Source organism: Leptonychotes weddellii, chromosome 6 (assembly GCF_054177405.1).
Source record: "Leptonychotes weddellii isolate Sample4059 chromosome 6, ASM5417740v2, whole genome shotgun sequence".
Taxonomy (NCBI): domain Eukaryota; kingdom Metazoa; phylum Chordata; class Mammalia; order Carnivora; family Phocidae; genus Leptonychotes; species Leptonychotes weddellii.
The window spans coordinates 46674287-46699398 of record NC_138374.1 but is presented as its reverse complement, the minus strand read 5'-3'; the positions used below and the strand labels follow the sequence as shown (position 1 = coordinate 46699398).

The 25112-nt window shown below is 38.1% G+C and overlaps 2 protein-coding genes across 6 annotated transcripts in view; both read left to right on the top strand.

The window, feature by feature from the left end:
* Positions 1 to 25112, top strand: part of VDAC2 (voltage dependent anion channel 2) — a 328221-nt gene that overhangs the window by 107695 nt on the left and 195414 nt on the right. The window lies entirely within an intron of this gene.
* Positions 1 to 25112, top strand: part of KAT6B (lysine acetyltransferase 6B) — a 180202-nt gene that overhangs the window by 108987 nt on the left and 46103 nt on the right. For 3 of the 5 annotated variants that reach the window (XM_081824053.1, XM_081824052.1, XM_081824051.1), the window contains exons 4-8: positions 6302 to 6410; positions 17824 to 17939; positions 18178 to 18259; positions 20689 to 20821; positions 23787 to 24718. In XM_081824053.1, coding sequence (XP_081680179.1) covers positions 6302 to 6410; positions 17824 to 17939; positions 18178 to 18259; positions 20689 to 20821; positions 23787 to 24718 — 1372 coding nt within the window. The remainder of the gene's footprint in view (positions 1 to 6301; positions 6411 to 17823; positions 17940 to 18177; positions 18260 to 20688; positions 20822 to 23786; positions 24719 to 25112) is intronic. The other 2 variants (XM_081824056.1, XM_081824055.1) reach the window with 2 other exon arrangements.

Sequence of the window (25112 nt, the reverse complement as noted above, 5' to 3'; positions counted from 1 at the left end):
TTGTCTGAGCTGAAGTGTAGAGAACACTCTCCAAAGATGAACTGTTTGATACTTGGGTATAAAGGATTTATATTCATCTTTGTTTACTTTTGTAGTATATGTTTGTGCTTTTCTTCCTTTGGCATCTTTTTCTTTGACCTTTCCTTTTATTAAATCAGGGCCTCTTGGCTCTCAATCGAGACATTTTCTTTCCTGTTCTTTTATTCCCTGATGAATTCATTAAAAAAATAATAATAATAACCCTCTAAGATTAATATTTATCATGGGGACTCACAGAGTCAAAGTCTATCATAGAATAATTCTAAGCTCCACCACAATTCATTTGTGCTGATGTTTGTTAAGGACTTAAGTTGTTTGTTTGTTTGTTTTTTGTTTTTATAGCTGAAGTGAATGTTGCAATAATCATAATATTTGAATAGAGCTTTATAGTGTGCAAAGTACTTTCACACACTCATATTTGAGCTTTAGCAACCCCAGAGCTAGACAACGCAGACACAATTGTGCCCTTTTACAGATGAGGAAAACTGGCTCAGAGATTAATATTTAAATCCAGGTCTTACAATGATACAGGTATGAATATATGAATGAAAAATACTGAGTTGCTTTTAACACTAGGAACTACTAAAATGGTGTTTTTTTTTTTTCCTAAAATGGTGTTGTTTTTTAAGTAAATTCAAGAAAGTTCTAGATGACCCGAGGAGATGAATCCATAGGGGGTAATGGAAAGAGAGGGCTGTGTCCCTGATCATTGTGAGTGGAGATCATGGAGACAAAACCCTTTTAGTGTCTTCGTCAAAGAGGATGTGCACCTGGCTCCCATCTAGCATGAACTTTCATTTATTTTTCTCCACTTACTTAGACTGACAAGATTAATAAACATGCTGTTTCCTTCAGGGCAGAAACAAAAGTAACCATAAGCAAATACAGAACTTCTCAAAATGAATTGTCTTGGAATTAAAGGATGTTTTCTCAGAAGAGGTTATTGAATTTTGAGGTCGAGAGTCCTGAAGACTTATTTTGAAATGTCTTTTTAAGTATAATAGAATCAATAAAAAATTAAAGCAGAGTTGGGAAGAGGCACAGAGATTATCCAGCCATGGAACCATTAAAATATGTGATCTGGAAAGGACCATTGAAGGGTCCCGGATCCCCAGCTTGTGTGAGGTTGCTTTGTTCTCTGTGGCATCCTCACCATCCTGGTCCAGCCTCTCCCATGGTGTTTTCTGATTATAGGGGGCCTTCCAAAAATAATCCATTCCATGAAGACTATATGATTCCACTTATATGAGGTACCTAGAGTAGTCAAATTCATGGAGACAAAGTAGAAGGGAGTTAATGTTTAATGGGGACAGAGTTTTAGTTTGGGAAGATGAGAAAGTTCTGGAGATGGATGATGGTATTGGTCGTACAACAGTGTGAATACACCTAATGCCACTGAAGTGTATACTTTAAAAAATGGTGAAGGTGGTCAATTTTGTGTTAATGTATGTTTTACCACAATTTAAAAAATAAAATAAAGAAAGAAAGCAGGAAAAAACAATCCATTCAATTTTGGACATTTCTGTTGGAAAGTTTAACTCCCTCTAGGATAAGCCCTGTTCAAGTTTTGCACTCTGGAGCCATGAAGAACAAATCTAGCCCTTTCCCTGGGATGAAGACATCCAGCTTGTTCCTTCCCAACAGCGTGTTCAAAGCTGATTAGCCCCAGTTCCTTTAATGGGTCACCCTATTTTGTTTTATTTTATACTTTATTTGAATCATTATCAAGGGGGCACCTGGCTGGCTTGGTTAAGCGTCGGCCTTCAGCTCGGGTCGTGATCCCAGGGTTCTGGGATCGAGCCCCGCATCCAGCTCCCTGCTTGGCGGGGAGCCTGCTTCTCCTCTGCTTGCTGCTCTCCCTGCTTTCTCTCTCTGCCAAATAAATAAATAAAATCTTAAAAAAGAGAAAAAAAGAATCATTATCGGGATAAGGACCATACATTGTGATTGGCAGATCAGTCTTTTAAATCTCTATTAACCTATTGGTTCTTATTCCGAATCTATTGCTCTCTCTTCCTTGCTTGCTCAATTTGTCTCCCTTTTAATTTATTTGTTGAAGAAAACTGGGTCATTTGTCCTCGAGAGTGTTGGTACTTGCGTCCCCCTACTATACGGATTGACAGTTCCTCTGTCCTCTGTATTGCCTGTGAATCACTAATTGGATGGAGATACTTTATTTTATGAATGCTTGTAATCCAATTACATAATAATCCAATCCATTGTAGATCTTTTTTTAAGAGTGGAGGGGGTACTATTTTACACCCCCCTCCCAGTGTTTTGTTTGGAAAACTGTACACATGCAGAAAGATTGAAAGAATAATAAAATGAACACCCATGTAAACTTTACATAGATTTGCCAACCTTTAACATTGTTAATACATGTACAGATACACAGTTTTTCCCCCAGCATCTTTTGAGCTTAAGTTATAGACATCATGACAGTTTACTCCAAAATATTTCAGCACATAATTGCCGAGAAAGAGGATATTCTCTCATATAAACACAATTGTGTTGACTGAAGAAATTTGTTCTATCCAGTTTATATATTGTCTACTTTTCAGTGTGTATTTCCCTAATTATCCAAATAATGTCCTTAATAACTGTGGATAAAGTTTTTTAAAGATGTATGTATGTATGTATGTATTTGAGAGAGAGAGTGAGAGAAGGAGAGCAAGGGGGGATGGGGCAGACAGAGTCTTAAACCTACTCTGCACTGAGATCAGGACCTCAGCGGAAACCCAGGGTTGGATGCTTAACTGACTGCACCACCCAGCCGCCCCAGGGTAATTTTTTTAAAAACCCAGAATCCGTATAAGAATCACAAGCTGTATTTAGTTTTCGGGCCAGTTTAGTTGCCTAAATTGGTTCTGCCCTTTATTGGGTCTTATGTGTCATTGACATTTTTCGAAGAGTCCAGGCCAGTAGTTTTTCAGAATGTCCCTAAATTTGGATTTGCCTGATTGGTTCCTTATGGTTAGGTTCAGGGTGAATAATTCTAGCAAGAATCCTGCATAGGCTGTGCTGAGTCCTTTAGTGCCACACTTGGGAGGCGCATAATGTTAGTTTGTCACATACTGGTGATAGGTTTGGTCACTTGGGTAAGGAGCTCCATTGTAAAGGTACCTTTTCACCATTGTAATAGTAGTCTATAGGATAGTAGTGGTTGCTTTTACAATAGTTTTAAAAACCTGCCATTGGTCATGGGAGAAATAGAATGGAAAAGATTATGAGCACATTAGTAAAGAGTTCTTCCCACTGATGGAAAGATAATTTTAAATGTTTATTTTTCTGAGAGGAGAGAAGTCGGGGGTGGGAGAGTAAGTACTGAAGGTGAGAAACGGGCTTTGGTGAAGACAGACCTGTGTTTGAATCCCAGTTCCACAGTTGAACTTGTACAACTTTAGAAAAGTTACCTCACTACTCAGATCCTTAATTCCCTCCCTAAAATAATAATAATAATAAACATTCCTGGCAGGATTGTTGAGATGATTAAATGAGATAGTGTAAAGTGCCTTCTTACCTAGCAGCTACACTAGGACCATCAATTCCATGGGAGATGAGGAGGAGTCATTTCCTGAGCAGGTTGCAGAGTTTAAACCTATCCATCATGGGTGTTAATTCTTGAGATTAGTTTGAAATATTCAGTCATGTTGATAAGTAAATGTGATCAACAGGTTAGGTGCTTTTGTGAAATTTCAAAGAAAGTGGTTAAGAATTAGGAGATGTTTGGTTTCATTTTCAGACCTCTTAAATATGATTTGTCTGTGTTGGACTTGGGTAGAATTGAATTCCATTTATTCAGACCTCTTTCTGACTACAGTCCATTTTAATCTATTACCAGGGATTATTTTTTGAAACAGTTTATATGAAGTCTGATTGAGAATAGTGAATCATAATAATTTTGTGACCCATTTACATGCATTACTGTAGAAGTTTCATTTCTTACAAGTGACAATTTTTTAAAGTTAATTAGACTCGGCTATAGTGAGGTTAGCAAAAAAGTGCCTTGAATTATCAATAATTCAGCAGGGCAGACATTTCTGTATAATGCAGTGGTTTTATAGAGTATTGTGAGATAGTTATCCCTAAAATAAATGGTTGTGAGCATACATCAGCCTGGTGGGGTTCACTTGAATGTAGCGTGAAGTGATAGCATCTATGCTTTCTATTATTGGGCAGAGTGTGGGACATCAGTCTTTCTGGCCATGAACTACTAGCAACCTTTGTCCTTTGTGTTACCTTTAGTTAAAAACGAAAAATGAGCATGAGTGCTGGCTGATGGCCATGTCTTTCTTACAGCTAAAAATCCATCGGGAAAAGAAGAATGGGATTGCAGATTTGGATTTGTTTCATTGCATGAATGATATGTGACATTTTGTAAATTATTTATCACCTCAAGGATGGCAGCAATGGCTTGAGCATTGTTATACCAAATGAAAGCAGGAATCCCATTAGTACAAGGACTGGGTTTTAGCTAGAATCTATCAGGGGAATGTTGTCACTTTAAAACCAGATTGTTCTTTTAATTGCTCTTTAAAGGAACAGAAGTGTTCCCAAGGTACTACAGTTGAGCAGTTGCAAGTAATAACTATGGATCCATAATTATGCAGTGCTGATTATCTGGCATTTAAAAAATTGTGGCTGGAGTCAGTGACCAATTTGTTGTAGCTTGTCTTTTTGGATTTTTCTAGTACAAAGTGTTTTATACTCTGCTTTTTAACTGGGGCTACAAAAACACATTTGCATAGCTACTTCAGAAAGTAAAGCCTGTGCATATTAAAAGAACAAATTAAACTGAAAATAAGGGCAAGATAATGAACACCCCCATTGTAGGACGAAATTAACAATCATATTGAACAATTTTGCAAATCCTCAGTCATAAGACGAATTCTGGTTTTTGATGACATGTTTTCACAGGGAACCGACATTTGTTGGAATCATTATAACCATTTGAAATAGTGTCTTAGAGATGAGAGTTTTTTCTTCTAACTAGCATATGTTTCTTCCATTTATTCAGTTAACATATATTTTGAGTGCCTACTGTGTATCGGGCAATGTATTAATTAGGCATTTGGGATACAGTAGCTGAACAAATGAGGTTTATTCTATGCTGCTGTATATTTTAAAAGTTAGACCTTGCAAAATCTCATTTTTAATTTACATTAAAAAACATGTATGATTATGCTAACTTTTCTTACCCTGAATTTTTGATTCATGAGATTCAAATATAAATACGTTATAGTTACATTCAGATGGCTAGAGACAACATGTGTGAAGGCTTGGAATATGCAATAAAATTTTAATTTTCATACAGTTTTGGCTGTTCAGAATAAATGTGACCAGATCTGTAGGCACAGTCAACTATTTATATGAATGGGAATATTAGCATTGCTGGTAGCCATAAATAACATTGGAGACATTGAGAGGTATGCAGACTTAATACGTTGTTAAAAGCAATTACCTCAGTGAGAGCTAAAGAGTACTAGGGGGGTTAGACAAATGTTTCATTGTTTCTTTTATTAAAGTGGGAATGTCAGAGATTGAGAGTTTACCTCCTTTGTGTGGCATGGTGTCGTTTACCTTTGAAGACCGTCTTTTGAGCTTCCCAAGTGATCCTACAGAATTTTAAAATTCTTGCTTAGTTTTCACTCTGTTATTATGTCACCGATATTTTAGGTCAAAAATTTAATAGATGAGTAATAGTAACCTGCACTAAAACATTTGATAAAGTTGAGTTAAAACAATCTGAAATAACAATTAGAAGATATTCATAAATTATAATACTGAATAGATGAGTCCATTTATTATAGGCCTATAAATTAGGGGAACGATTGAGATTTTGAATGAATCTTTTTTTTTAAGTAATCTCTATACCCAATACAGGACTCGAACTCATGACCCTGAGATCAAGAGTCGCATGCTCTACCGACTCAGCCAGCCAGGTGCCCCCAAAAGAATCTTTAATAATGTTCATTTTAGGAAAGTTATATAATCTATAAATGTCTTAAGATTTCATTGGTTTAATAAAAACTACTTCTGAATCTTAAATGCATTATTCAGATAATAATTTAGCATCAAATAATTAAAGATTTTTTATTAGAAAATGTTGATTGGAATACCTTACTCAGCAGTTTTTCTGTTGTTAAAGAAATCTTTAAAAAAAAAAAAGAAATACGTAAGAAGCTTTGACTTTAATGTTTTGTTGTTAATTTTGACATGGAAAACTGACTATTTTTTTTTTTTCATTTTAATTTTATCATAGCCCCGTGCTGATCCCATTCCTATATGTAGCTTCTGCTTGGGGACTAAAGAATCAAATCGTGAAAAGAAACCAGAAGAACTCCTCTCTTGTGCAGACTGTGGTAGTAGTGGTAAGTTGGTACAGTTGTGTGTGTGTGTGTACAGTGTCTCCTCCATAGCTGTATGTTATTCATGTCTTTATCAAAACTGCATTTGTTTTTTAATGCAATTTTGTGGTTATAACATAGTTTTTAAATTTAAAAAGTAAGTGCAGGTCGAGGGGGAAAAAAGTGTATTAGCACTGACAAAGATATTAGATGTATATTAATATTTATAATTAAGCTTTGATTTCATACATATGGAGTATTTTACATTGCAGGTAAATCCAGTGTAAAGAATTCTAAGTTTTCAAGCTGAATACAACTAGAATCACTTGTTTTCTATAACTCCCAATCTCAGTTAAGAGATGTCTGAGTTGGAAGATACGGTGTTTCAGGGCGTGACACCTGCTGGTGAAATACAGTATTACAACCCAGCTCTTTGTGACTCTAAATGAAAGGGGCAGTGTTCTGGAAACTGCAGTGACAGAATCAAGAAATCATCAGGCATGAAAAAAATTCAAATTGCCTAGAATAACATAGGAAAAAGTGGTCAAATAGAAGGTAATGTTGAAATCAAGGAATTGCTGGGTGGGGACACTGGATTGACTGTTGGCAAATTGCAATATTTAAAATACTGTCAAGGTACTGGCACCTCTGCCTTTTTCTCAATCTAAGATTTTAAGACCTTACCTTTAAAATGGAAAAAAGAAGTCAAATTGTGCTTACATTAAAAGAATTTCTCTTACCAAGCTGGTCTTCCTTCTTGCTAATCATGTGATAGTTGCCTAGGTTTTATATGCATAGGTTTTTGTTTTTGTTTTTGTTTAATTTTTATTTGAGAGAGAGAGAGAATGTGAGCAGGGGGAGGGGCAGAGGAAGAGGGAGAAGCAGACTCGACCCTGAGCTGGGAGCCTGACATGGGGCTCGGTCCCAGGACCCTGAGATCATGACGTGAGCCGAAACTGAGACTCAGGTGCTTAACCATCTGATGCACTCAAGCGCCCCTATATATAGTTTTATATATAGTTATATATGTATACACATCCACACACAGCCAACAGATTGAGTAGTAGTTAATTGGATTTTTAAAAAATAATCTCTTTGTGTTAATCTTTAAATTTTCTTCTCTCAGCCTACTGAAACGTTTTTCCTCCCGAAGTGTTATTTTCACATTCATAACCAAGTATTTCTCTGATTATGGTTATCTTTAAAAACAACAACAAACTGCAAAATACCATAGCATACCGTCATTTAGGAAGTCAGTATAGTAAGTGGTTAACAAAAACTCAAGAGCGAGTCATAGCCCGGTTCTTCTACCTTGAGTTAGTTACTTAACTATTTTGTGCCTTGATTTCCACACTAGAAAAATTAGATAATGCTAGCACCTACCTCTTGGATTTTGTGGGAGTTCAATGAGAGAACACCAGTAAATAGCCTAGCACAGGGTCTACAACAACTAGGGTAAGTGTGCTATAAATGTCCACCATTGTCATTATTTGGCATGTTTGATATTGTCCTCGATTGCTGCAAGTAATTTCAAATCTTAACATCATTTTTGACAGCTGCTTGATGGTTGGATAGAGGAAATGTTTCATTTACTGAGGAATGACAGTGTTGTGTAATGATTCTTTGTCCTCCTATAAAGGTTTAACTGGATAAGCTTTATGTGGTTCTGCCGCTCTCAGGACCTGACTGGGAGGGGAGCCTTGGAAATAAGACATTTCAAACTCTGCCTGAGAAATGCATTCTGACAGTCTTTTTGATGGGCTTTACGGATTCATTAAAATTCTTTACCTGCCCATGGTATCATGGATAGTGACAAAAGGGCATGGAAACATTATCTGTATGTTCAGTTTGATAAATTTCAACCCTGCAATCTCCCCGTTTTATCCTGCTGAGGTAGTCCTTCACTCGTCAGTTCTGACTCTGAAGTTATCTTTTGGGTTTTCTCACGAGGCTCACTCTGAATGAATTATTCTTTTGTTTAACTGCCTGATCAATTTAGTGGTGTGCATTTGTCTGGGGTTTACCCTTTGTGACTTTTAAGGTGGTACTTTAAAAACTACCTTCACTGTTTTATTTTTTTGAGTACCTATTTGTCTGGGTGCCGAGACAGATTAAAAATGCACTTAAATGTGGGAAGAAAAGTTCCCTTCATATATTTCCTTACCTCTGCTGATACACTTACTTGAGCTGATGAGAAATTTGAGATCATTATCTACTAGATCATAACTTCAAGGCCTCCTTCACAAGGTATAAAGGTGTAATTCTAAACAGGTACATCTTAGATTTTCTGATGTAATCAATCTCCCTTCATCTTTCCCAGACTGAAAACCTGCCAAAGGAGAAGTTTGATCTCGTTTGTACTTTGAGGTCATCAAAATTTTTTTCCCCTAAAGTTTCTTACTTTACCAGGGTATGTAGGTGTAATGTTAGGTTTTCTCTTTTAACAAATGGAGCAGAATGGACTAAGGATACTGTCTCGGAAGGCTCATATAGCTAGAGTCATTCCGTGAGCCAGTTCTCCCCTACCCCCTCCTTTCAATTAGAAAAAGCCAGAGGCTTTGGAGTCAAGGTATGGGTCATGGCCGCAATACAAGCCCTGGGAGCATCATATCCCTTAGTTTAGGATAGAGGATGGCTGAGAGAGCTTCTCTAGACTCCACCATGGGATCTGGCTCAGTGTTGAGGTTCACTTAATGTTTCCTTGAATGTACTGTGCCAATGTGGATTTAGCTACTTTAGTCAAGGAAAAAAAACATTGTTCTTACCTCAGGGAGATGCACTGTAGACATTTAGTTCATCTGGTAGATCAGATGAGTAGACTTTGTTATGTGCTACTCTTTAAATAGATGAATCAGAATCAAATACAGTCGTTCTTTGGAGAGCTGGGGGTGGGTGGCGTTCTTGTAGTTACAATGTTCTTTTGTGACACTTGATAATTAGAGGGGAAAAGTAATAAAATAAGATGGCATGGCTCAACAGTGGTGTGCATTTGTCTGGGGTGGAACAATAATGGTGGAAGCCCCATTGTCATGGTCTGGTCCAGTCCAGTTTCTCAAGTGGGAGTTACAGAGTGGGTGGTACCCCTAGTTGGCCTATGGAAATGGCCACTGTCTCACCCTCAGAAGAGTCCATTGGTTCTAGCATTGAATCGAAACTGTAATGATCAAAGGACTCCCTGACGTAAAATGTTCATGTGAAAAAAATACCCATAGCAGTATAAAACCAGAAAGAGGAAATGATGAGGAAAGATGGCAGCCCATAAGGAGGATCGTTCTTAAATGTGTTTCCCATATGTGCCTGTTGGTTTGTAGTCGCCTGTGTCTGAAGTACCATTTGTATGATGTCACACTTAAACTCTGCTTAGATTTCATAGATGTGAGTAATAAATGTTTCCTTCTCCTTACATCATAAAGTAAGCCAATTAGAAATGTCTCTATTTTTAAGGTGGCTCAATGCTGCAAATGGGCAGTATTTTCTTTAACTATGTTTTTCCTGCTGCAAGTTCCTTTGAAAAAATAATTCAAGTTTGCAGTAGTAAAAATATGAGGTGAGGGGCAGGGTGCACAGAGCCTCAAATATGGTTTTCCAGGTTTCTGCTTGCCGGCTGTGTAACTGCAGTTTTCATTTATCTGTAAAATGTGGAGGCTGTCGTCTACAACCCAGCATCCACAGGGCTGTTGTGAGCATCCAGTGAGATCACGATGTGAAGATTGTCAATAACTATGAAACATTACACAGATGTGAAGGATTATTCATTCTAACCACTAATACGAATGCGGGAATCATCAGATACTCATATTCAGGTCTTTGGAAATGTTGGGCCTAGGAAGTGATTTTACTTGACTTTCATGGATCAGCCTACTTTGAAATTAACACTGTTATATTCTCTTTGCCTCATTAAGACCAAATTATCTTTAATTAGCTTCACATAAGTATTAGATACTATACCAAATGAAATTTTGTGTCTACTGCTCAGATTGCTGGGTGGTTAAATCTTACTTACAGATGAGTTGTGTGCATGTGTGTTTTCAAATTAGCAAATCTAAGATAAGTGTACAGTTCAAAATTACAGCATCAGTCTAAATGGAAGCTCATTGAAACAGCGGCAGAGAGAGGCTGCTGTGAATAGAGCTGGGAAGGGGAGGAAAACACCTTTGTATGGCAGAGGGAATGGGAGCTGTGGCGCCAAATACCAGTCTGCCCTCAGGACGCCTGAAGTCTCTGCTGGGTTTGTCTTCATATGTGTGTCAACCATGAACAAAACTGGCCTGCCTTCTGCTCCCAGGATCAGCTGGTAGGTGCGACACGCAGTTAAATAGGTATATTTAAACAACACTAGTTTGTTACGGTCACTGAGACTAGTTGGTTGGCTAGTTATCCAGCTTCACACTGGACGAGGATTGAATGATTGGGTTGGGAGGGAGACCCTTGACTAGAGAGAAACCTAAGGATGGAATCTGAAGAGGAATACATAGATCGGGGAAGGAAGGGTTGGTAAGCCCCACCTTCCACAAGCCCGCAGCTGGACTGACCATCCAAGTGGAGAAACAGGAAGCAGAAACCTTGCGCCTGGCCTTTTATTTCTCTGAAATTGTGCAGGGCAGGATTACCAGGGACATGCATGTAGCAAAATCTAAAGGTCACTTTTCAGTCTGCATCAGACTGTATTGTACATCTTTCAGTTCACACCTGATAGCCTCAGCCTATGTGGCCTGTTGAAAATCTTTTTCCTTAACCGTTCGTTTCCTTTGGCCTCTATGATACCGTATTTTCTGTGTGTTCTGTCACCACTTCCTTTCACACAGTTTTTGTTTGCTCCTCTGTCTCCCTCCATCCCCTACATGTTTCTTCAGGCTTCTGTCCTTAGCCCTGTGTTTCTTACTTTGCCTCATAGCTTCCGCTGAGCTCCAGGTCCTTAGATATAAATGCCTTCAGAGTATCACCACTTGGACGCCCCCATAGGCTTCTCAGACTTAAGTATCCAAAACAGCCCGTCAACCTTGCAGAGCCCCCACTGCCCCCAAACAACAAACCCCTCAGGAACAGTGGAAATCTCAGCAAACTAACCTCTTTCTTCTCCTTAGGGATTTACCATTGCAGCAAATGGCACCCCACTGGCCACTCATTTCCACAAGCCATCCTGTCCTGTTCCTCTCACATTAAGGAATCACCAAACATACATTGATTATATGTCCTAATCTAAATCCCACATCCTTGCTATATCCACACACTCCCACCAAAACCACTCAGATCTGCTATTATAATAACCTAAATCGAATCTTGACCCTCCTTCCCCTCATCTATTTTCCATGCTGCAGGCTAAGTGAATTTTTAAACTTCAAAATCTATTCACAGGTTTATTTTAGTGGCTACCAAATAACCCTTAGGAAAAATTCAAATTCTTTAATGTAGCCCCCAAACCCTCTTCTGGTTGGGCCCCTGTTAACACCACTACCCGCCCCTCCCAATATTGTGCACACTGGTTAAATTGCACCTTTCCTCCCTAAGTGTGCCGTGTCCCCCTCTCCCTCAGCATATCCTAGCTTCTACCACCTTTTCCCGTCTAATGCCAGTCATCCTTTGGCTTTCTTCTTTAGGAAGAAAGAACCTTCCTCTAACCTCCTGCTAGATTCATCCATTTCTCTGAACCACCCTTTCTCACACGTTAATTCTAATTTTTAATGTGTCTCTTTCCTGCTAGACTATAAAATCTGAAACGTTTGTCCTTTTCCTTACCGTATCTCAGATGGACAGATGGTTGGTCAGACAGCCGGTCTGAGAGACCCAGTGTCAGAGTGTTTAGTAATTTTCCATTGCTCGTATAACAAATTACCATAAAGTTGTTGACAGAACTCAATTCCTTGTGTTTGTAGGACCAAGACCCCATTTTCTTTCTTTCTCTTTCTTTTTTCTTCTCTCTTTTCTTCCTTCCTTCCTTCCTTCCCTTTTTTTTTAAACAAATACTTGTATATATATTTCAGAAAGTCATCTCTTTGTAAAGATGGCAAATTATTTTCCAAGATAATGTTTCCTGACATTTAAAAAAAACCCACACAAGATAGATAAAATGGGATCTAATCCAATAGAGGTAAAGAAAAAATGTCCAAAGAATTTAGCTCTCTGCTCCTCAGGAACCCAGTCTGGATTTCTGCCCTGATTCCGCTATAAATGTGCTTTCTCAACTCAGGATCAATCACCAGAGACTCTCTATTATATCATCTCCCCCCGTACATTTGGGAAGCTCTTTCACCATGAAGCTAATTTGAATATTATGTTTCTGTGTATATATATTTAAAATTTTAATTCCATATAGTTAACATACAGTGTTAGTTTCAGGTGTACAATGTAGTGAGTCAACAATTCTATTACTCAGTGCTCTATCAAGATAAGTGTACTCTTAATCCCCTTCACCTGTTTCACCCATCGCCCACCCACCTCCCCTCTGGTAACTATCTGTTTGTTCTCTATATAGTTCAGAGTCTGTTTTTTGGCTTGTCTGTCGTTTTTTTTGTTGGTTTGTTTGTTTGTTTCTTAAATTCCACATATGAATGAAGGCATATGGTATTTGTCTTTCGCTGACTGACTTATTTCACTTAGCATTGTACTCTCTAAATCCATCCATGTCATTGCAAATGGCAAGATTTCATTCTTTTTTATGGCCGAATAATACTCCACTACACACACACACACACACACATCTTTATCCATTCATCTAATGCACACTTGGGCTGCTTCCGTAATTTGGCTATTATAAATAATGCTGCTATAAACACCAGGGTGCATATGTCCCTTTGAATTAGTGTTTTTGATTCTTTGGGTAAATACCCAGTAGTGTAATTACTGGATCATATGGTAATTCTATTTTTAATTTTTTGAGGAACCTCCATACTGTTTCCCACAGTGGCTGCACCAGTTTGCCTTCCCACCAACAGTGCACAGGATTCCTTTTTCTCCACGTCTTCACCAACACTTGTTTCTTGTGTTTTTTATTTTAGTCATTAGGACAGGTGTGAAGTGGTATCTTATTGTAGTTTTGATTTGCATTTCCCTGAGAAGTGATGAGCATCTTTTCATGTATCTGCTCGCCATCTGTATGTCGTCTTTGGAGAAATGTCTGTTCATGTCTTCTGCCCATTTTTTAATTGGATTATTTGTTTTTTGGGTGTTTTGTAAGTTTTTTATCCTAGCTTTGGATACTAACCCTTTATCTGGTGTGTCGTTTGCAAATATCTTCTCCCTTTCAGTAGCTTGTCTTTTAGTTCTGTTGATTGTTTTCTTCGCTGTGCAGAAGCTTTTTATATTCATTTAGTCCCAGTGGTTTAATTTTGCTTTTATTTCCCTTGCCTCAGGAGACATATCTAGGAAAAAAAGTTGCTACAGCCAGTGTCAGAGAAGGTACTGACTGGGCTTTCTTCTAGGATTTGTATGGCTTCAGGCCTCACATTTAGGTCTTTAATCCATTTTGAGTTTCTTTTTGTCAGTGGTGTAAGAAAGTGGATCAGCTTCATTCTTTTGCATGGAGCTGTCCAGTTTTCCCAGCACCATTTGTTGAAGAGACTGTCTTTTTCCCATTGCATATTGTTGCCTCCTTTGTCAGCGATTCATTGACCATATAATTGTGGGTTTGTTTCTGAGCTTTTTATTCTGTTCCATTGATCTATGTGTCTATTTTTGTGCCAGTATCATAATGTTTTGATTACTGCAGCTTTGTAGTATAACTTGAAATCTGGAATTGTGATACTTCCAGGTTTGTTTTTTCTTTTACAAGATTGCTTTGGCCATTCAGGATCTTTTGTGGTTCCACACAGATTTTAGGCTTATTTGTTCTAGTTCTAGAAAAAATGCTATTGGTATTTTGATAGGAATTGCATTAAATCTGTAGATTGCTTTGGGTAATATGGACATTTTAATAATATTTGTTCTTCAACCCATTAGCATGGAATGTCTTTCCATTTCTTTGCATTGTCTTAAATTTGTTTCATCGATGTTTTATAGTTTTCAGAGTATAGGTCTTTCACCTCCTTGGTTAAGTTTATTTTGGATTCAGTTGTAAATGGGATTGTTTTCTTAATTTTTCTGCTGCTTCATTATTGGTGTATAGAAATGCAAGAGATTTCTGTAGATTGATTTTTGTATCCTGTGACTTTACTGAATTCATTTATTAGTGCTAATAGTTTTATGGTGGAGTCTTTGGGTTTTCTATATAATCATGTCATCTACAAATAGTGAAAGTTTTACTTTTTCCTTACCAGTTTGGATGCCTTTTATTCCTTTTTCTTGTCTGATTGCTGCGGCTAGGACTTCCAGTACTCTGTTGAATAAAAGTGGTGAGAGTGGACATTCTTGTCTTATTCTTGACCTTAAGGGTAAAGTTCTCAGTTTTTGTTTTTGTTTAAGATTTTATTTATTTTTTAAGTAAACTCTCTCCCCAACATGGGGCTCAAACTCATGACCCTATGTCTAAGAGTCTCACGCCTCACTGACTGAGCCAGTGAGGTACCCCGAAAACTCCACTGAGTATGATGCTAGCTGTGCCAAGACCTCATTTTCTTGCTGGCTGTTAGGTGAATGACATTCCCTGCTTCTAAAGGCCACTCATATTTCTTGGCTTCTGGTCTCTCCTTCTTTCTTCCATCTTCAAAGCTAGCTAAGCTGGGTGGAGTCTTTCATATCCTCCCTTTTCCATCTCATTTTACTAACCCATCTGGAAAAGATCTCTGCTTTTAAGTACTCATGATTAGATTGGCCCTACCCAGATAACCCAGGATAATTTCCTTGTCTTAAGACCTGTACCCTTAGTCATAGCTGCAAAGTCCCGTTTACCGTGTCCAGTGATCCAGGTACAGGTTACAGGGATTATGGCGTAGACATCTTCGGGGGGCATTGTTCCGTCTACTCCAGAACCCATGTTGTTTTCCTCCCACAGTACTTCCTCCAGAAATTACTTTTACTGGTTTGTGGTTTCATTGGTACTTGTTTAATTATAAACAGTATTCCTTTGGTTTTGCTAGATAAAACTACTGTAAGTGACTAGTGCTTCATGTGTGTTTGTAATAAGAATGAGTGAGTGAATGAATACATACTCTGCTCTCAGATCTGATAAACTGCACATTACAAAAGTAAAACAAACTCCAGAAAGACAAACCACCATGAACTGTGTCAGCAGAGAGATCCTACATTGCAGAGGGAATTGTTGAGTTTATGGAATGGTTAAACAGGAGGTAAGGAATTTCATTATCACTAGCATTTTTGTCCTTTATCTAATTACTGTAATTGTGTAGTGGTATATCAAGACTCAGTTACAGTCTTTTGTGTTAATTTAAAGTGGCCGTGAGAAAATAAAATGGAAATGTTTCTTCATCCCTCAGCATCCTTTACAGAGTCATAGAAATTTAGAGCTGGAAGGGATCTATGGCCAATTCTCTTGAGCTAAATAAAGGTAAGATTGCTGCCTAAAGGAAAGATTGGCTGAAGATTTTAGAATTTGACAGGGTAGCTTAAATCGTAGTTTTGAGATATAATATTGCTTAAAGTGAGAGAAAGCAATAAGAGGAAGAATATTCCTTGCTCTTGATTGGCAGTGGCTGAAATACATTAATTTTCAAAATGTGTAATTATTAAAAAGTATTTTCCATAGGATCTCTGTGAGAATAAATAATAAACTATAATAAGATGTGAATTACCTTAGTTACTGAATATTAAACTACAAAGTACAAAAACAGATTTAAATGGAGAGAAAAATCTAGTGCATGAAATTGAGGTCATATGTGCTAGTGATATATGACTTACAGGAAGTAATAAGAAGGGGGAAAAAGAGAAGTAAATGGTACACTTTTAAGCTGATGGGACCTATTTTAAGGGTGGAATTTAAATTGCTGTTCTTTAAAACTTGAGTTCTTACCCTCCCCCAACTATATAAGGGGGGGGGAACCCTGATCAAAGTAAATCTCTCCCCTCCCCCCTTCAGAGTATACTTCTTAAAGTGGACCAGCAAGCTGTCTTTGTTTGCTGTTCCCGAGCAGAAAGACGTGATTGATACCATTTTTATATATTTCAACTTCCTCCCCCTGTACTAATTTGAATGAGAGGAGCCTTTATAAAAGAATAGTGTCATAGGTTAAATGCATCTGCCTGGGTGTCTCTGCAGCCTGAGGTTGTAATCCTATGACAACATTTTATTTGCTCAACATCTTAAATACAGATGTTTGGATTTTTTTTAAACTCAGGAATAGTGTGCTTTTATTAACGGTATTGATGATTGATTTTGAATGTTTTTACTTCAAAAAGCCAAATCTCCTAGTGGGTGGAATTTTATGAAGCACCTGTTAAGCTTTAGGGAGGAGGACCTTTTTGGCAGCAACCCAAAATACATATTTAAACAATGAGCCTGCCAAAGTCAGGAAATTATAAAACAGTTTTGAAATTGCAGAATCTGCCTTTTTTATTACCCTCAGGTTTCTTTTGCAGCTTAGTTATAAGTTCTTTCACGTGGGATTTACTAATGTTTAAGACCAGATTTAGAAAAATAAAATCAAGCTTAGAGATCTCAGGTTTGTGTGATAAAAGACCATCACATTTTAAACTGAACTGTCTTCCAAAAAGTGTAGGCTCATACTCCCTAAGCCTTTTGGAGAAATCTATGACTCTGTGTAGTCTGGGTGGCTTCCTTGAGTGGTGTTGCCCCTCAGGGTCTCCACTTTTCCTCTGTGATGTGAGCGAAGCTAGATGAAAAGTGTGCCTGAAACAGTGTGAAAAAGCTGGACACTCAGGAAAATGGGGGAAGCCTGCAGGGGTGTTGCTTCTTGGCATATTCCATTCGACCTGGATCTTCCAACTTCTTAACTCTCAAGTTCATGATTTCTGCTTCTACTTCCAAAATTTAAATGCAGGACTCAGAGGCAAGAGGGCAACAGTATCTTCTTTGTATGTCCCAGCAGTGGGATATTCTCTGTATAATATTTTTTTTTTTGCATTTGTAATTGTATTTTTAAGCAGCTCGTTTTTTTTATTTAGCTGTCATTTTAAGTTCTGTGATTTTGAACTTCATACTTTCCTCACAGTCCAGCAAACCGGCAAACTTTGTGTAAATGGTGGTTGATGAGGAGGGCCAGGGCAGTAAGGAGATGAACAGAAGGCACAGGAATGAGAACGTGATTGGAGCATACGTTGTCTTCAAGTTCTCCAAGACTTGTGATGGGAACTGGTATAAATTTCCCAAATTTCTCTTAGGGAAACATTTGTATAGTCACTCAGTTACGTACAGGGGGGAAAAAAAGGCCGAAAGGGAAGCGTAATTCAGATTCTCTGATGTTGTTGTATTTTCCAGTTCTTTAGGTCTTTAACTGACATTATCACTCTCTGTTAAATATGAGGGAATGAGAGTTGAAAAAATCTAAAGCCGCATTCCCATAAAGCAATTTGCTTTTTATTCTTCTAGGACACCCATCCTGTTTGAAATTTTGTCCTGAATTAACAACAAACGTAAAGGCCTTAAGGTGGCAGTGCATCGAATGCAAGACATGCAGTGCATGTAGAATCCAAGGCAAAAATGCAGTAAGTATGGCTCTCAGTAGTCTATCTCCAACTAAATTGTGAGTTTTCGGTGTTAAGGTTTTTATTTTTGTAGAGTGTTGCTATTTTGTTTTAAAGATTTAAATACAATGTGATGTCAGATTTCAGCAGGGATCGTGCTACCCCTTCATTATTTTTGATTATTGTTCGTTGGATAAGAATTTGTGGCATTTCACAGCTGATTTCAGTCTCAATTACTCTCTAATATGTTATCTTACAGGATAATATGCTTTTTTGTGACTCCTGTGATAGAGGATTCCATATGGAGTGCTGTGACCCCCCACTTTCCAGAATGCCAAAAGGTGAACTTTTAAACCATAGTAAAAATGTGTTTTATTACGTACTCATTAGCCTTGTCCAGCCCAGAGGTATACAGGTTCCATAAGCATTTATTCATCCCTCCCACCCTCCTTTTTCCTGTGGGTTTGGCACAGGTTGTGGACAGAGGAGTATAAAAGCATTTAGTTTGCGGGCAATGTATATAATAAAGACTCTAATTCAGACACAGGGATAAAGAAGAGCATTCCTCTCCCAAAACCATTCCCTTATTAGAATAAATTTAGATTAGGTATGTCAGAAGTTTAGAACATTCTCCATATTATTCAGTACTGTGTTCAGAGGTGAGAAATTACCTATTTTCCATAATGGTTGTAATGATGTCTCCAAAGTCCTACAACAGGAGCCATCCCACGTTTCTTGGCCATTAGTCGATAATGTAAACATGGGCATATGAACTCTTTTATCTGGATATATCCATATGGCATATGGATTTTTGTCTCTATTTGTTGTGTAAGTAAGCCTAGCTCAGCCTCCTTCTCCTCATTTTATAATATATTAAGCATTAGAAATTACTGCCTCTTTATAAAATTTATTCATTTTTTTATTGTGAAAGATTTAGTAAATACAGATTGACAAGAAGGAATAAGAAAATCAGAAATTCCTTCCCAGCTCCCTACACACTTTTTTAAAAAAAAGAAATGGAACATTCTATACATGTTTTTGTAATCTTACGTCTTTTCCATCTTTATAAGATTCTAACGTCCCCACATCACTAAATGCTCTCCTAAACACAGTTTTTAATGAGTGCATAAAACTCTATAGTATAGAGCAGGCGTTACACACCCGGTGACTGGGAGCCGCAGTTAGGCTTTGTTGGGAACAACATACATCTATTTTAAGACTCCTTTAAATGCACTGCAGGCGAGCTGGCACAGTATTTTTAAAATTTTGAATTTGCGTCTTTTAGGTGGAGTATGCATGTTCCAACTTGCCCCAATCTCACTCCTCCCTCTTGTCTTGAATTCCAGCTTGCTTCCGTCACATGCATTATCCCTGGGTGGCTCCTGAGCATATTTGATTGTGCAACCCCATGTATAAACAAACCATAACTTACTTAACCAATCCCCTATGGTGGACATTACAAATGTTTCAATTTTTTCCATCCACAATTATTTCCTTAAGATAAATTCCTAGGGGAGGAAGTGCTGGATCAAAGGCTATGTACATGAAATGTTGTATCAGTTTTCAGACCGACCACCAGTGTGTGGGAATACCTGTTTTCCTGTATTATGACCAACACTCACCATTACTATATGTCATTAAGTCCAAGACACAGTTTAAAAAAAAAAAAAATCGGATGCTTTTTGTAGGCAATAGTGTCTCAGACTCAATGAAATACAGTGCTATTATTTAAAATTTTTACCAATGTGATAATAGAAAAAAGATGTCTGGTAATTTTTTTCTTTAAGCAGTGAGATTGAAAGCATTTTGTGTTTGATTATTGGCTGTTTGTATATCATCTTTGTAAAATGCTTGTTTTTACCCATTAATCATTTTTCTCTTGGTGTTTTCACCTTTTTCTTACTGATTTGTAGAAGCTCTTTATATTTTTATGTAGTCCAATCCATGAATCTTTGTCTTTATGGCTTTAGTCTTAAATGTCAGTCGTGCTAAAATTAAATATCCACGTATTTTTCCTGATACTTGTAACATTTAATTTTGTCATAATATTCATCTGCATAGAATTTATTTTTATAAAGGATAGGAAGTAATTCTTTTCCTTCCTATAGATGGCTGTTTGTTCTATCACCACTTCACTGAGTCATTGCATCCTTTCCCCAGTGACTTGAAATATGACCTTTTGATATGCTAAACTTTTTTATAGGCTTCAGTTGTTTGGGTCTAAAAATTCTTGTCCAGTGACCTATTTCCCTATGCCAGATGTATAGTTTTAATTATTGCAGTTCCAGAGTACTTAAAAATTGTTTTAATTCAAAAATTATCTTTTATACTGATACTTTCTTTTTTTTTTTTAGTGTGGAAGAGTTCCAGAAAGAAATAAAAACAAATATTTTTTTTTTCCCCAGAAATTCCAAAAACCGATTGACTTGAAAATGTGTCCCTCTAATTGAAAGATACATAATATCTGACAGGATCGGATTTTCCTGTGTGTTTGTGTGGTGGAGGGAGGTTTGGTGACATGTTGCGAAAAGCCTCATAGAAGGGTTCAGAGATAGGGGCAGCCCTCTGCTCTCACCACCTTGACCCTGGGGGGAAATTGACCTTTAATGATGACTTCCTGAGGAGGATGACACAAGGGAATGACCTACCTTCTTGAATAAAGTTCTGCATATGGCACCCTTGGGCAGCTTATTTCAGCTGCAGTTTATATTTAATATCTTCTCCTAAAATGAAACATTAAAATATTTTTCTCATATATATATTAATTCAGGGATGTGGATTTGCCAAGTCTGCAGACCAAAGAAAAAGGGAAGAAAACTACTTCATGAGAAAGCTGCACAAATAAAACGACGATATGCAAAACCCATTGGACGACCGAAAAATAAATTAAAGCAACGATTGTTGTAGGTTGAGATCTTATCAAAAGAAATCTTTTATGTTGTGCTTTAAAATATAGGCAATTGTAACCCCCTTAGATTCCATTAACTTTTTAGCATCATTTTACAAACTCAAGGGATGAGGAATAGTTCTCCTTTTGCATAAGCTGTGGAAATTTTTTGAAAATAATATTTTTAATTACAATTGGCATTTGGGGAGCTTCTGTTGGCAGTATCTGTGATGTAGCAGGATGGAAGCAGAATGTAAGAATTGGAAACAATCATTCTGCCTACTTTATTACTGGCTGAGCATTAGAAAAGCTTAATTATATAAATATTTTTATGGGGATTTTAAAACAAGAGAGAGATTTATTCACATCTATGAGTGAATCTCTTTTGTCACTCCGGTAGCATTTTAGAAAAAAAACCTTCTCTTTTCTGGTGCTAATTTAGTATTACAGCATTTAAGATCCCTTATATGAAATAGGAGCCTCTGAGAAACCTGTAAATGACTGTCCTCATGTTTGCACACAAAGAGTTAGAACTGTTTGGTATGTGCACATGTGTGCAGACATAAACATATGAAATAGTATGTTCACAGGGGCCTGCACATCTACTATGATAACTTCATTTCTACTAGCCTATGGCCATATAGTTGCCATTAAAGCCCAGTAGAACATTTAGCCAGAGTTACTTAGATAAGTAGAGGAAGGATAAGGGGAGAAAGGATGTGTGTGTTTTTTTTTTAAACCTTTAGAATATAGAATTGACTATCAACGTTAAATAGGGAGTTGCATATCTAAAGGAGTTCTGTCACTAAGACCATGGCCCTCCTCTTTAAGCTTAGTAAAAGGGAATAGGTGCTCTCTGCATACATTGTGAACAAACACCAGATATCTTACTTACTTGCTACTCTTCCCCCTAATTTAACTGAAGCAATTCACTACCTTACCTGCTCTCAGAAAAACCATCAACTCCTGCACCTCTGTTTCCCAACGGAGAAATAGAAAATGCATGTTCCTTTATTGTTTTTTTTTTTTTTTTTTTTATGAAAGCCCTTTAACTGGTGGACATTTTTTAAATGGAATTTTTGTTAATTTCTCGGGGCAAACATGAAACGTTTATTAATAACATCTTTCATATTAGCATCATTTGAAGTAGAAATTATATGTTTTTGCATTCATCCTGTGTAAGCATTGTTCTCAAAATGGGACTGTATCCTCAGGGCCCAATTAAAAATACCAAATTAGGATATAAACTTTCCAAACAAAGGACACAGCTGAAAATTGCATCTGGCACCAGTCCTAACTTTTTGTTTGTCCAAAATTGTCCTTTGAGCTTAGGAATTTTTAAGACAGTCTAGGGAGTTTTCCTTTTTACATGCTTTATAAGCATCTTATCCTTTCTGGGCAATCGATTCCAGATACAGTCCAAATGCAGCATTCTAATGGGAAACATTTTAGCTCAGATGATTGTTTATTGGTAACCCTCACTGTGACACTAGAGATCTCCAGTGTTAACCTGATTTGGCTGGATCATTGGTGTAGGGCAAAGCTCTTGGTGGTGGAGCTGCCTCAGATGAGCCCAGTAGCTCGCCCCGTTGCTGCACCAGAGTCCACTGCAGCTGACCGCTGAAATTGTTCGTTAATGTTCAAGATGACCATTAACATGTGCTCTTCTATTTGTAATTAAGATATTTTTATAATGGAGTATCATATCATTTTCAGGCTTCCATTTCTTCATTATGAGCCTTCAGCTAAATTGATAATTTTTAAAGTGCATTCTTGGGCCCCGGCACTGCCATAATTCACATGCAAATGTTTCTATTGTATAAAATTCTGCTGCAAAATGGGTAGCTTTCTAAGCCCTAGCCTGAGGTGAAGGCAGGCAGCTGCTGTTCCTCTAAGCAGCTGTGGTAGCGGAATGGCCACTGGTCTCTATTGACCACACAGCTGGATGGGCAGAACCAGCCTCAAATGAGCTGAAATAGTGTATAAAGATTCTAATGCCAAGTATCTGATAAAGACCATGGTAAATGTGCTGCTTCTTCACCAGACTTTTCCATGTCATGTCTGACCTGCTGTAGCTTTTCTTTAATCATTTCTTCAGTTTTTGCTATTGTTGTCCTTTTTTCAGCAATATTTTATGCTGTAATTAATTGTCTCCTCGACTTAGAGAGTATTATTGGTTATCTTACCATCCTAAGCATAAACTGCCGAGAGGAAGAGGATATCTTTAATGTTTTCTTTAACAACAACAACAAAGTACTAATTTATAGACCTACCCAAATTCTATTTATATAAATTTTCCAATTGAATTAAAATTGCTTCTCACTAGAGATTAGATGCACTTTTCACGTCTAGATAATACTTAATGACTTATGTCCTTTACTGCCTTTTTTTTTTTTTTTAAGATTTTATTTACTCATTTGAGACAGAGAGAGAGAGAGAGCATGAGCAGGGGAGAGGCAGAGGGAGAGGGAGAAGCAGGCTCCCAGCCGAGCCAGGAGCCAGACGTGGGGCTCGATCCCAGGACCATGGGATCATGACTTGAGCCGAAGGCAGACGCTTAACCATCTGAGCCACCCAGGCGCCCCAAGTCCTTTACTACTTTTTAAAAGACCTAGGAAATCATAACGACTTGTGACCACATAGGGGGTACCATTTTTAAGTATAATGAAAGCATTGTGTGTTCTTTGCGTTGCTTCAAAAATTGTCTTACTTCTATGGCCCCTGGGTCCATGCGGCTTCTTCCAGTCCTTCTTGGCTGGGCCCTGGGAGGATCATGACATGCACATGTGGTGGCCGCTCCCCTTTTGAACAGAGAAACACCTAGATGGAGGCACACACACACACACACATAGTTCTGAGGGTTGCAGTTCGGCTTCTTAAGTTTAAGCACATTGAATGCATCTAGTTGCTATAGATTTGTTTTAGATACCTTTATAATTCTATTATTAAATGCTGATACTATTCTTTAAATTTTTGCCTAGGTCTGTAACCAGTGATGAAGGATCCATGAATGCATTCACAGGAAGGGGGTCACCTGGTAGGGGTCAAAAGACTAAAGTCTGTACCACACCTTCATCTGGTCATGCTGCATCTGGGAAGGACTCAAGCAGCAGATTGGCTGTTACAGACCCCACTCGGCCTGGTGCCACCACCAAAATCACCACCACCTCCACCTACATTTCTGCCTCTACACTTAAAGTTAACAAGAAAACCAAAGGGCTCATTGATGGCCTTACTAAGTTTTTTACACCATCACCTGATGGTCGCAGATCACGAGGTGAAATAATAGACTTTTCAAAGCACTATCGTCCAAGGAAAAAGGTCTCTCAGAAACAGTCATGCACTTCTCATGTGTTGGCTACAGGTACCACACAAAAGCTAAAACCTCCACCTTCTTCACTTCCACCCCCAACCCCCATCTCTGGTCAGAGCCCCAGTTCACAAAAGTCCAGCACCTCCACTTCTTCTACCTCTCCCCAGAGTTGTTCTAGCCAGTCCAGTGTGCCCTCCTTTAGCAGTCTGACTAAGAACAGCCAGCTGAAGGCACTCTTTGATGGACTCTCTCATATCTATACCACTCAGGGACAGTCTCGAAAAAAGGGACACCCAAGTTACGCACCACCCAAACGTATGCGTCGTAAAACTGAATTATCTTCCACGGCAAAATCTAAAGCCCATTTCTTTGGAAAAAGAGATATTAGAAGTAGGTTTATTGCTCACTCCTCCTCCTCTAGCTGGGGGATGGCTAGAGGACGTATTTTTAAAGCAATTGCTCACTTCAAGCGAACAACTTATCTTAAAAAGCACAGGATGCTAGGCAGATTAAAATATAAAGTGACCCCTCAGATGGGGACCCCCTCACCAGGGAAGGGGAGCTTGACAGACGGAAGGATTAAACCTGATCAGGATGATGGTAAGCAAAAGGTCAAAGCTCCAACCAAACCTGCGTCCCGTCCCTTTCTCCCCAACCCCGAAAAAAATAAATCAGTCAATTCCTATTTGTCACATAGGTCTTAGCTATTTCTCTCGTTCTCACTTCACTTTCATACAGAAGCAGTGAAACTTTGACCTTTTTCTAATGCTGACTAAACCTCCAAAATGTTTTTTCCCAACTAATACTCTCCCACCTTTTATTATTTATTTCCATCCGTAGTGACACTAGGACCCCCAGATGCCTCCGTAGTGTTGCTTACGGCTTTGTAGTCCCGCATGAGTAGCCGCTGTCACGCTTCTGCCGCGTTCCCTGCCGTGCCGCCGCCTCGGCCATGGCGCTGCTTGCTTCTGTGCCTCAGTGCCTCCCGCTGCGG